The sequence below is a fragment of the Stereum hirsutum genome (genome assembly GCF_000264905.1).
Source record: "Stereum hirsutum FP-91666 SS1 unplaced genomic scaffold STEHIscaffold_12, whole genome shotgun sequence".
Lineage (NCBI taxonomy): Eukaryota > Fungi > Basidiomycota > Agaricomycetes > Russulales > Stereaceae > Stereum > Stereum hirsutum.
Genome location: NW_006763142.1, coordinates 433,384 through 445,928, shown reverse-complemented (window position 1 = coordinate 445,928; position 12,545 = coordinate 433,384). Strand labels below are relative to the sequence as shown.

At 52.5% G+C, this 12,545-nt stretch overlaps 3 protein-coding genes and 1 non-coding gene across 4 annotated transcripts; 2 read left to right on the top strand and 2 right to left on the bottom strand.

Moving 5' to 3' along the window:
- Nucleotides 1-760: 760 nt before the first annotated feature.
- STEHIDRAFT_62133 (MFS general substrate transporter) lies at nt 761-2,823 on the top strand (the record flags this gene model as incomplete). Its single annotated transcript, XM_007306718.1, has 7 exons — nt 761-1,043; nt 1,113-1,128; nt 1,335-1,604; nt 1,666-2,013; nt 2,100-2,342; nt 2,413-2,489; nt 2,576-2,823. The coding sequence occupies 7 exons, from the start codon at nt 761-763 to the stop codon at nt 2,821-2,823; spliced, it is 1,485 nt and encodes a 494-aa protein (XP_007306780.1).
- Nucleotides 2,824-3,548: 725 nt separating this feature from the next.
- STEHIDRAFT_t216 lies at nt 3,549-3,641 on the top strand. Its single transcript has one exon. It is a non-coding gene; the product is annotated as a tRNA-Asn (tRNA).
- A 402-nt stretch (nt 3,642-4,043) lies between these two features.
- STEHIDRAFT_148606 (uncharacterized protein) lies at nt 4,044-6,670 on the bottom strand (the record flags this gene model as incomplete). Its single annotated transcript, XM_007306889.1, has 9 exons — nt 6,394-6,670; nt 6,264-6,312; nt 6,055-6,184; nt 5,673-5,978; nt 5,361-5,527; nt 4,832-5,186; nt 4,540-4,718; nt 4,340-4,443; nt 4,044-4,181 (listed from the first exon to the last, which is right to left on the bottom strand). Exons 1-9 carry the CDS (start codon nt 6,568-6,570, stop codon nt 4,044-4,046), a joined length of 1,605 nt encoding a protein of 534 aa, XP_007306951.1. The 5' UTR covers nt 6,571-6,670.
- Nucleotides 6,671-9,254: 2,584 nt separating this feature from the next.
- STEHIDRAFT_123399 (uncharacterized protein) lies at nt 9,255-12,089 on the bottom strand. The gene is made up of 10 exons (XM_007306888.1): nt 11,905-12,089; nt 11,736-11,833; nt 11,502-11,668; nt 11,203-11,428; nt 11,107-11,128; nt 11,030-11,041; nt 10,888-10,954; nt 10,722-10,791; nt 10,624-10,656; nt 9,255-10,543 (listed from the first exon to the last, which is right to left on the bottom strand). The coding sequence occupies exons 1-10, from the start codon at nt 11,972-11,974 to the stop codon at nt 9,833-9,835; spliced, it is 1,476 nt and encodes a 491-aa protein (XP_007306950.1). The 5' UTR covers nt 11,975-12,089; the 3' UTR covers nt 9,255-9,832.
- Nucleotides 12,090-12,545: the final 456 nt, after the last annotated feature.

The window sequence follows — 12,545 nt, the reverse complement described above, 5'->3', positions numbered from 1 at the left end:
CCTTATTGACTCTATCCAGGAAATTTGAAGCTTAAGTAGAGACAATTGTGGCGGTGGCGAACGGCGTGCGGCTGCCGGTCTCCGGACAAGATCGATATGCCGACCATTTCCATCATTTGAACATCCGCGAAGTCCGGACGGCCGCAACATGACCTTCCTTCACTTGTCCTCTCGCTTGCCCTATTATAATCCTACTAATAGACTTATGGGCCACCTTGTAGGTGTGGCCAATGCTGACAGACGTGACCACAAAAGACATTCTGAATTTTCGATAAAGCTAGGCAACCTCACCCTGGACCTTGTCCCTCTCGATCTTTCATATTGTGACAGCGGACGAGACTCCGCCCCACAGTGAGCTCGCTGAAAGTCCGGACGGTCAATCCTCTTGCGCGGATTGGATAGAGTGCTGCTTTGAATTTGCATTCCACCAGAGTTTATTCGTATACTGCGGCCCAATACGCGTGCTGTAATATCCCGACCCCACGGGACCACATCCACCCCACCACCGCACCGGAAGTTCCACATAGAGGAATGATCATTTCCTCTGCGCCGTCCCTGGACGCCGCATCATGCCTCATCTCATATAGCGCGCAATCCCGATAGCTCGCTAGCAGAGAGGTATAAAGACTTGCTAGTCTGCCTATTTTGAGCTTTTGACTTTCTGTCCTCCATCCACCTCCACCCCCTTCCTCCGCCGCCGCTCCCCCCTTCCCAAAAGTTGCCCGTCATGTCCGCCCCAAACGTCCTAGAGGAAGAAAAGATGACCGATGTTCGCTTTGAAACGACATCTACGACGACTGCAGACCCAGAGAAGGCATCCACGGGGTATGCGGCATCCGAGACTGGCTTGCAGCACGTCAGGGCTACGGCGAAGGAGGAACGTCGGATCCTCTTCAAGCTCGACCGTGTCATTCTCCCTCTTACGGCGCTCCTCTATCTGAGCGCTTATTTGGACCGAGGTAATTTGGGAAACGCGAAGTTGCAGGGACTTTACGCCGGGCTATTGGATAGCAGCGACACGAAGTACTCCGTCGTGCTCTGCAGTGAGTTTCAGATTTTGCTGGTGTACTTCCATAGAGTAGGATGCTCATTCTATTTGTGCGTTCATGCAGTATTCTATGTCACTTAGTGAGTAACCTCCGTGTCGATTTATACCTGCCCCAGCGATTTCTGCGTCACGTAAAGGACCCGAAATTGTTGCACGACATTTTCTGCGAATCGAATGGTCGTCGCCCGCTGCCTGCCATGCGTCCAATTTCTTATCCGCCCGTCATGCTTCATTCATTATATCGCAATTCCATCATTTACTGACCATGTCCTCCGTCATGATACAGCATCTCCCTCTCTATTCCGGGCACTCTCCTCGCCAAAGCTATCCTCCCCTCCTACTCTATCGCCCTCGGAGCTCTCATCTGGTCCATTGCCGCGACTGGTATGGCCGGTGCCCAAAGTTTTGGAGCTGTCATCACATGTCGCCTGTTCGTCGGAATCGGTGAAGCACTCTTCGGTCAGGCTGTCACTTTCCATTACTCGCTGTGGTACAAGAAGGACGAAATTTCCAAGCGACTTGCTCTCTTCATCGGAGCTGGTGTGCTCTCCGGAGCGTATGTACTCTTCCCGCAGTGAAGGCTTTGGAAGACATACTGACACTGATATGATTTGCAGATTCGGTGGCTTGATCGCCTATGGGACCTCCCAGATCAAATCCTCCATCGCTAACTGGCGCATCCTCTTCTTGATCGAAGGCTGCCCCTCAATCATCCTCGCCATCTGCATCTTTTTCTTCCTTCCTTCGCGGCCCGATAAGTCCAACTACATAACCGAAGACGAACGGACAGTGGTCCACACGCGCCTCAATGCCGATTCGCTTGGAGAGGGCCATACTGGTATCGATTGGAATGGTGTTAAGCGGGCATTGACGGACTGGAAGACCTATGTCGTGTCCATCATGTATAGCGCGATGAACTTGACGTTGGGGAGCGTCACAGGTTTCTTGCCAACAATTATCAAAGGGTGTGTATCTCTACGCTATTTCCCCCGCTCTTCTTCCCTAAAAATAGCCTACCTGCTTGAATGCTAATGCGTTGTGTTATTCATAGACTCGGACACACTGATGCCGCTGCTCAACTGTTCACCGTCCCACCATACGCCGTCGCATTTGTCACCATGTACCTCATCTCCTACTTCTCCGACCGCGCAAAGTCAAGAGGACCCTTCGTTGCTGGCGTCTTCGTCATCTCAATTGTTGGATGGCTTATCTTGCTCCTTGAGCTGACGGATAATCGTGTGCGGTACTTTGCGTGCATCTGTATCGTCATTGGGGGATACAACAATATTCCATTGTACGTTCTTTTCCCCGCTTGTTCAGAACAGTGCCGGATCGAGCTAATATCTCGGTTCTCCCCCGAACAGGATCATGAGCTGGCAGTCAAACAACACCGGAAGCCAGAGCCAGCGTGCGGTTTCCCTTGGGATGCTCAACTCAGTCGGTATGTCGCTGTTTTCTCCTTCCCGAGCACTTTACTCCCCTATAACCACGATACTACTCTCCGTACTGACACCGTTCGTTCATCAGGCCAATGTCTCTCCATTCTTGCCTCGTTCTCCTTCCCGGACTCCGAAGAACCACGTTATATCAAAGGAATCTCACTTAACATCGCCTTCAATGCCCTCGGCATCTTTATTGCTATGGGCATGTCGCTGTACTACAGGCTCGAGAACGCAAGGAGGGACAGGGTTGAAGGTGGGCGGCCGCCAAAGGGCGAGGTCATGAATGTTGTGGAAGAACATGATTTCGCGAGAGGGTTCAGGTATGTTGTTTGAGAGACAGAGGGCTCTTGTGTTATGGCGGTCGAAGTTGCGGGGTGTGATACGATTGTGATGACTGCTAGGCCTGGAGGGAGGCTCTGTATCATAGTTTTCTTGGACCGGGAGGATGGTCGAGCGTGTATAGCAGAGACGCACGACGGTGTACGATAGCTCTCATGGCAGACTGGGCGGCGGTGGCACTTATTTACCAGATGAATACCTTGCATGACTGTACGAATAATTAATTGCCACGAAGGTCGCAGGCCACATATCATGACGTTCAAAAAATTTGATGTGAGGGAGAAGAGTCAGCGCCCCTCCCGCCTGAGTCACCCTTGGACTCGAGAGAAGGAGTCGGAGGTTATATGAGCAGCGAATACTGACACACCTTTGAACGATTTCTTCCTCACCGGATCGTGGCACCTCGGAGCTCTTCATCTTGTCGTGACTGAACGCTTGGCCGCATCTTCGCCGTATCCTCGGTATTCGATGAATATCGAATCGGCAGAGACCGAGAAGTATATTATTTTCCACCTTTTTGTATCTCGCCCATGGTGCATTTTCACGAGGCAGTCTCTTATGAGATTGTGATATTGTGTATGGGAACTGTGCTACGAAAATGCGGTGTAATGTTATGCGCTCTGTAGCATGCGGGAGAACGAGAGAGATTTTCAGCTCCTTGAAATTCTCGGTACTTGCCGGATTCTATATTCGGTAAAACAGAAGGAAGGAAAAATGTCTGCCCCATGGCTAAGTTGGTCAAAGCGTCCGACTGTTATTACACAATGTGTTGCCACATCGGAAGGTCTCCAGTTCGAGCCTGGATGGGGCAGTTCCATGATTGTTCGTACAGACATTGTTTTGTTTTGAGGTCGTCAGTCCCACAGGTGAGGTCGGGAAGGTGCCGCGGCAGTGAACCTGACGAGGTGAAGAGGTCCCATTCAAAGGTAAACGTTCGCGTGCCCCTCCCACATGGACTTTTGACTCGTAAGCAAGCGTATGCGCTGTGGAGCTCGAAGTCGAGAATAATTCAATGCGCACGGTAGATCTGAACATGTGTGCTAGTAGAGGGAGAGCCATCCATAAACGTTTTTCACCTCAGCGCCTTCCCGACATGACTGAATCAACTCGCCCACGATCAGAATGCGAACCTAGTGACAAGGAGCTGAATATACTTCAGACTATGCGCAGCAAATGTACAGTCTACAATTCACGAGCTTACACCCCGCCAACCCTCAGATCGCTGGTAAATCCCCCAGCGCCGCCCCAGGTAACGTAACCCTGAACACCAAAAACTGATTATCGTTGTCCAGCCCAGCGTCGTACGGCTGGCCGAGCGAGGTCCCGTTCGTCGTTATGAAGTCGTTGTCGGACTGTGGAGCATATGTCAGAGAAGCATCAGTATGATATTAAGAGTAACAAGTAGTATGCGGGGAGGTGAGGTTTGGGTGGAAGGTCGAATGAAGGAAAGAGAGGAAAGGTAGCGGGAGGAGGGAGAAGCAGAAAGATGGGCAAGGGAAGGGGTACATACAACGGTAAATAAGAAATAATCATCTGGGAAGGCCTCGTCCTGACATGAAGCCAACGCGAGCGACTCCCATTTCGCATTGATGAGCGTTTGATCCGATGGATCGCCTGGAGATGCAAACACATCAGATGTCGACCAACCGCGTCAGCACACCACCTTGTCGGACAAACATAAAGAAAAGTGCTAAGAAAAATGGAACGTACCGTTATGGAGCCCAAACCTAGCCAACTGCACGTCGTCCAGATAATCCACGAAGCTCACATACGTCGCCGGTACAATGCTCTTATCCAACTTTCCATCGTCCGCGATCGGGTTGGCCGGATCGTCGAATTTAGAGCCATGGATGTCGGTGGCGTTAGCCAGAGAGATCAGGTCCGCCTGCCTACCAGCGTAAACCAAACCCCAAAACCGTCAGAGATCGGTCAGAATGGATACGTGGTGCGTGCAAGTGTCAGTCGGCCACAGATTGGATGGGTTGTAAAATGCCTCACGCACTTATAAGACGCATCGTCGTCATCATCCCCATGTCCCTTCCCATCCCTCGAAAGCACAAAAAACACCCCCTCGCTCACATAATGCAGCTCGCTCGCCGCCCGCGTCTTGCCCTTCTTCGACGTCGGCAGCGGGACGACCCATTCGCCCGTCACCGTCCCTGTCGCCGTCTCGCTTCTGGAAGATGTGACGTTTGCGGCGGTGAAAGAAGAGGCGGTGGAGGAGGAGGACACGTCGAATGCGACGAGTCGTGTGTATCTTGACGTCATGTCGTCGTCGCCTCCGTCTTGGATCGTAGCGGATTGGAGGAGGGCGTAGAGTGTGTTGTGCGAGGAGTCGGTCGTGAGGCCTTCAAAGCCTACGGGCAGGCAAATAGACAATATGGAGAAGTCAGCTTCCTTTATCCAATGGGTGCTCACGATGGCGAAAGAAATGCTAAATAGCGAGGATGAAGAATAGGGGCTGAGTGGCACGAATGAAGGTGTGGCCCAAGTAGTACAAAATTGAAGCTTGAGAAAGAAGAGGAACACACCCTGATTCACGGCCCTCCCCGTCTTCGGGTCCACCGCCGACGTAAAATTCACATTCCCCTTTTTGTCCAGGGGTAAAATTGCGGCCGAAGGTTGGATGGCTTTGATGAGCGAGCCGGAGGAGGAGAATTTGTAGATGTAGGGGCCGTATTCGTCGGACATCCAGAATCTGTTGGGATAAGAGGTGGAAGTAGAGGTGAAGGTGGGTACGAAGGTGAGGATGCCGGTTAGCATGACGGTGACGTTTCGGAAATATGGGAGCCATATCAACTAAAATAATATGCGCAATGAAATGGACAAAGGAGCGAACTCACGTCCCATCCCGCTCCGAAACCAACCCCTCACAATCCAAGCTCAGCCTATCGTCCACCTCACTCGCAATCGGCAACACCGGATCCTCTCCCTCTCCCCCGGTCTCGCCACTCCCAGCAGGCCTCACCCCCAACGCATCCAGCCCCGTCGTATTCTTATCCTCTCGTTCAGTATACAGCAGAGTTTTGAGGTAAGTGAGTTGCAGGGTGGACTGGGCGTCTGAGAACGAGAGGTCGGCGGGGTCGTAGTAGGGAGTGAGGGTGAAGGCGAGGGTGTGTTGCCGGGCTTGGTAGTTTATAGTTCCGTCGCTGCGAGAAGGTGAGTGGGTCAGTTGGTGAGTAGGTTAAGTTGGGGAAGGGTGGGGAAGTAGGGCGAAATACGTACACATTGAAACCACGATCAGGCTGAACAACGAGCGTTCCCGTGAACGATTCCGAGTCTGATCTGTCGCCACTGGATGATTTAGAGAAAGCCTGAAGGGCAATAGCGCTTCCGAAGCCCCCCATCGTGTCTCCTGCTCATCCAGAAAAGACATGTGAACACAGTTAGGTTGCTGGAGCCGAAAGCATGGACGGAGGCAGGGGAAAACTAACCGGTAGAATCGACAAAATCAGACGGGATGAGCCCGAACGCCACCAGTCCCTATGGACAGTACTGGTCAGTCACTACCAAACTCCACGCGAGCAAGCTGAACAGCTCGACAGAGCAAAGAAGAACACACACTTTATTCACATAAGTCACTCCTCCCAGCTCTACGGACACAGCAAACGAGGGGTCCGGTTCCGAGCGCGATGACACTAGCGACGCTTGTGAGCTCGAGGCGAGGGGTGTCGCCCATGCCGTGCTCCCAAGGCTGATCGCAGTGGCCAGGAGGAATGCAAGCCTCTGGAAAGACAACATCGTCTTCAGTGGCCTCTGAATCAATGGATCGGGATCGCCTGGAAGAGCAAGGACGATCTTGATCTTGATACAGCACTGGCTGCTTCAGAAAATAACCCCCTGGACCACCAAGCTTTATACGATATATATACTTATCCCGTTCCCTCCCCTAATTTTTCATTTTGAATCATCATTCCAGGCCACGATTCCCTCGACGTCGTTGCGCCATGTGTATAACATCCCGGGCCCTCTCAACAAATGCCATAGGCCTCGGAGAATTATAAATGATACCCAGTGCCGACCGCGCTTTGTGCACATATGGGCGCATACTACCTGTCAAGACTCGACTTGGCTCAAGACCCGCGAGGACACCATGACCAGGGTCCAGCTTTGCGCCGGGGACGAAGTCACGACGCATGGGCTACGCGCTCGTTCGTCGGCATTTTTTCCTAGAGACGAGTGTTGGAACGCTAGCGGACCAGCGAAGGACCTATCATAGCACGTATAATACGTCGCACGTTCGTCATGGTCGTGTGGACTCTGGGTATAAGTAAGGCGTCTCGAGAGCACAGAAGACGGAGAGAACTCGTGCGGACGGGTCTCCGGGCTCGAGGGGATTTCAGAAGATGAGGCTAGATGAGAATAGAGACGAGACTGAGGGATCCTAAGGGGAGGTACATAAGACCCGAGAGCGAGGGGAGCATAGTTTTCAAGTTAAGGTTTTAGTAGCGCCGGTGAGAGCGCTCGAGGCTGGTGGTGGGTGTCGTTTATTAACATAGGTCACCGGCTAGGTCAGATATTCCAAGAGCAAGAATCAGCGTAACCGACGACAAGGCCAATGGGTGTATATACGACTTTGAGCTCTGCAGATGAACTGGGGGAGCGCTACCTGCGGCAGCAGCAACCTTGCTGGGGAGGGTCCGTAGCGGGCCGACGACACTTTTGGACGAGAGCCCACATGTCTTTTTGTCATCGCAACATTCAACAACTCGGGGCCCATATTAACGTTCTCTATCGCCGTGCCCGCCGGGAGGCCATTTCTCCCACAGGCGAGAATGCCTTGTTCCCTTACCATCGACAGCTTTTCTCTCTCTCTCGGGGCTACTTGAGGTCGTCCTCCACTCGTTTGAAATAGCACGGTCTTTCTTGGTGTCACTCCGGTCAACCTGACTTTCCTCCTTTCCGACAACTTTCTCCTCGCGCTACCTGATCTTCTCGCCAATTCACTCGATTTTTCATCGTGTCCCGGACAAATTGACATAAGTCTCGTCGCCCACGCGTTCCACCGTCAAGACTTCTCTTTCTTCAAGACCAGCTGCCTCCTTTGACCCGGACTGTACTATATCTCAGTAGCGGGCCGACGCCACTTCTGGACGGGAGGCCCACAGGTCTTACAATATCATCGCGGCATTCCACAACTCGGGGCCCATATGAATGTTCTCTACCGCCGTGCCCGGGAGGCCATTTCTCTCACAGACGAGAGTGCCCTCAGGCTGTTACCTTACCATCAACAGTGACAGCCTTGTTTGCTCTCGGGGCTCCTTGAGTTTCTCCTCCACTCACTCGAAATAGCACGGTTTTCCTTGGTGTCACTCCGGGCAACCAGACTTCCCTCCTTCACTCTTTATGGGAAATCTCATCAATGTCCATCTTACCGTCTTTCGTCGTTGCGTTTCATTGCCGAACCCTGTATTTCATCTGTAACAACTGCCTCGACTGTGACTGCTGGGCGGGGCAGGCCTGCCATTCGTCTGCCAAAGCTGTCAGACTGAATAGACGAGACTGTTTTCTAGAAAGTGCCGCCGACCTACTTACTACTTATTATCTGTCCGTAAACAATCTTCGACAAACTTCTCCTCACGCCAGGGCAGGCCTGCCATTCGTCTGCCAAAGCTGTCAGACTGAATAGACGAGACTGTTTTCTAGAAAGTGCCGCCGACCTACTTACTACTTATTATCTGTCCGTAAACAATCTTCGACAAACTTCTCCTCACGCCACTTGATCTTCTCATTATTTTACTCGATTTTTTATTGTGTCCAGGACCCAAATTGACATAAGTCTCTCGTCGCCCGTGCGTTCCATCGTCAAGAGCTGTCTTTCAACTTCAATAACAGCTGCTGCCTTTGACACCGATTGTACTATATCTCGCTCGTTTCTCTCTCATCATGTGTCCATTTCTCTTCCGACAGGAGGTCTCATGCCCATTTCTGCGACGTACTGCTTTTGTGCTGCTTCGACACTTCGTTCCTGAGAGAGGTTCATACCACTGTGTCCAGCGTGTGTAGTTTTCCAATCGCTCAACTTAGAGACAAAGCATTGTACGATGCGTAAATACGCTTTGCTTGCGGAGTCGAAACTGTGAATTTGCTGCGAATCGAGTAGTAAAAAGTACTTCGTGCAAAGGCACCGCGAACACCACGTAATGTGGCGCCGCGCCACATTATTTGTTTGTACTTGTTTATTTTTGGCAACGGATTTGCAGGTTACGGGGGTGCGAAGGACCTTGAAGCAAGGTAACTTGTGAAAGAAAAGAGCAAATTGAACAGAGACGCGACACGTCGAAAGCACGTGGATGTTCACCGTCAATGGTCAGGCTAAAAATAGCACATCTCCTCAATGGGTGGCGCACTCATGTCCGCGGGCCACACACCGCTCTCAGGTTAATAGTAATCCTCAGATCCTTCCACGTCGCAAATAAAGCTTACAATAGTTGCAACCTGGCTGGGACTGAGACATGCACGATCGGAACACTACGACATGCTGAAATCAAGACGCATCAAGCGTCCCACATCTCGCCTCTCCCATCTCACACCTTGCAAAACGAACCGTATGTAACCCGTAACAAGAGAGTGGGGTATGTAATGTGTATGTTTACTTATGTCTGGAATAGATGTAAGTATGTCTGTTAGTTATCGTACTTCCGCGTAAGTACTGGCACCGGGCTCCGACCGGGCGGAGTAGTGCGACACGCAATATAGAGCATCTGGAAGGTAGAAAGAGCAAAGAGCAAAGACAGGTGCGAAAGACGAAGAGCGAATAAAGATGCGGCGAACCGACGCAAAAACTAAAACGTAGGATTCAAGGTAGAAAGAGAAAAGGGAACGCGCCTGGCCTACACTATGAACGCACAACGAACAACAGCGATCGATCACATCCCAGAAACGAAATAGCAACGAAGCAAACCGGACGGGAAAACCACCAAGCCATACAACAAACAGGCGGTGAACGAAAGAAGGGTATATCAACAGCACCGGCGAGCGGATCAACCTAACCCACCTAAACCTAAACCTCCACCTCCTCCTCCTCACTCTCCGAGAACCCCCTCCTACTCCCCCAGCTGCCCCACGTATCCCCACCGCTCATCCTTGCATGTCTACTACGGCTATGCAGGTAACGTGCCATAGCGGGAGATGTGGGTTGCGCGGAGGGGTTCCAGCGCTTGGAGACGCCGGAGGAGGGACGGGAGGGGGGAGTGTAGGCTGGGGAGGAGGAAGTTGGGGCGGCGGAGGGGGCGTCGGTGGTGGAGGCGGCGGCCGACGAGGTGTCTGCGGGAGGCGTGTATGTGTAGGCTGGGGAGGAGGAGGCAGGGGGAGTGTACGCCGGGGAGGAAGACGCTATTTCGGAGGAAGAGGTGTCGGCGGGGGGAGTGTAGGCTGGGGAAGAAGAGGCGGGAGGGGTGTATGTGGACGAAGGAGCGACGTAGGTCGAGGTGTCGGACGGAGTGTAGTACGATGACGAGTCCGCGGTGGAGGAGTAGTAGGACGATGAGTCGGTGGCGCTGTACGAGTCGGTGGCACTGTACGATCCTGAATCCGTAGCACTGTACGATGCCGAGTCCGTAGCGCTGTACGATGCCGAGTCCGTAGAGGAAACAGAAGCAGTGGAGAACGAGCCGGTGGTCGTCGCCGCGCCTTCGAAGATATCATCCTGAGCACCGTCGAGGAAGTTGTAGAGGTCGGTGTACAGAGGAGGGTGGTAGGTGTCTTCGAAGAACTGTTTTGATACGAGGTTTGATAGGTCAGGCCGGGGGCATGGATAAAGTGAATTGAGAGAGGAAAGGTAGACAAACGTACGGTATTGCCCTCATTTTGGTACCAGTAGAAAGGCTATACGAAAAAGAGCATAAGCATGCGCATTCTAAATTATGAGACTGGTACTGGGGTAGACGAACCTGCTTAGCACCATACGTGCAGTTACTGGGCGTAGCCTCCGCACGGCCGAGCGAGGGGTCCGCACCGCAACTGATCGTTCATTGATTGATTGAGTGAGCAACACCAGATGAGAAGGAACAATCAGGACAAAGTTCTACGGTTTGGCACGAACGAAAACGAACGTACCGACGGGCGAGTTGAGGAGTCGCAATGGGCGTGGTGGACGACGCGCCTGTGACTTGACATTTGAAGCCTAATGATGGTTCGAAGAATCGTTAGGTATGCTGGACTCCGGACTTGGCGGAAGTAAATGGAAGTGTTGGCGTACCGGTCATGTACACTGGAACCGCAAACGGAAGGTTAGTTACTCGAATAGGGTGTCGACGTAGAACGATCGGAACGTACTTTGCTCCGCACCCGAATCGGGCTACACACATACCATTCCAGTCAGCCCCATATAACAACACAAGGAAAGCACTCCGTCCCCATAGCAGCACGCACCGTATGGATCCAAAACCAAGCACAAGTACATCCTCCCTCCGGGCAAGCTGGCATCGCAGCCGGAACCTGGAAATCGGTATGCAGCGTCCACACACAGGTCTGGTTCACGCTGAAAATGGCGAAATCTTCGGGCTTGACGGCGGTCGCGTCGGATTCGTAGGCGATGGCGAGGGCGCAGCCACCGAGGTCGTCGATGCCTGTTGTGTGGAACTCGGAGAGGTCTTGACTGGAAGAGTATGAACCCAAGCGAATGTTAGTCTCTTGTGACGCTTTGAATGTGGGTGAGATGAAAGACGTACCCAGGGCAGGGATAGTCTGGCTGGTCAGTCGAACGAATGTCGCCTCCGTCAGAGGAGTTGTACCAGGATGTGTATCCCTTGTCGCATGCGATTTCAGAGTGGACGGTTCCACCGGCTGGAAGTTCCATAAAGTCGCCATCGTTGGGAGGTTTGTCGAGGTGACCGTGCTATGGTACAACACCAAATGTGAGCGGAATGATACGGAGTATAGGAAGAAGATGAAATGGTACTCACGAACCACCATTCATCGAAATTCATGGCCATGAGAGGGTCGAGGAGACGGTTCGGGGCCGTGCTTTCGTTGAAACCGAATGCACTGTTGTGCCAGATGCCTGTACCAGACCGTATCACACGTCAACAAAACAAAGTAAATTAAAGTAAAAAGTGAAGAATGGAGACGGACTGGCATGGCCCGCGACGAGAGAGGTGGTCGCGAGGACGGTAGCGACGAGGGTGATGGCGGGGGGAGCCATCGTTCAGTAGAGACTGTGGGGATAACGAGAGAGAAAATGAGGGTGATAATGAGGGACTAAATGCTTTTAAACCGGGACGGAGGAGGAGGGGAGGAGAGGGAGGAGGAGGAGAAGGTGGTGGAGAGAAGGAAGAGACGGTTTCGAGGTGCTTCAACGACCGATCGTCGTTTCCATAATTTCAGTATCGACATCCCGCGCTTTGGCTCCGTCCGCAGGAAGGCGCGCCGGGCCCTCCGCCGCCGCCGCCGCCGTCCTCCTCAGTCCTTCTTCAGCCTAGCTTCCTCCACCCTTGTGCTCGTATCTGTCTCAGTTCTCCTCGATGCAGCGGACGATGAACTTTGCTCGTTAAATGATTTCACACTCGGCATGGCTTGCCCGTCAAGGGCCATCAGGTTCACGGGATTTTTATCGAGTTTATCTCCCATGGCGGTCGCCTTCATCTTGATAGAAAGCAATAATCCCAGCTTTGCTCGGCTGCACGATCGTCTGGACCGTCTCGCGTACCTTGTCGACGAGGCTGTACGTGTGCACCACGGCAATGGCCATCCTAATCTTCACAAGCTCGTCGACT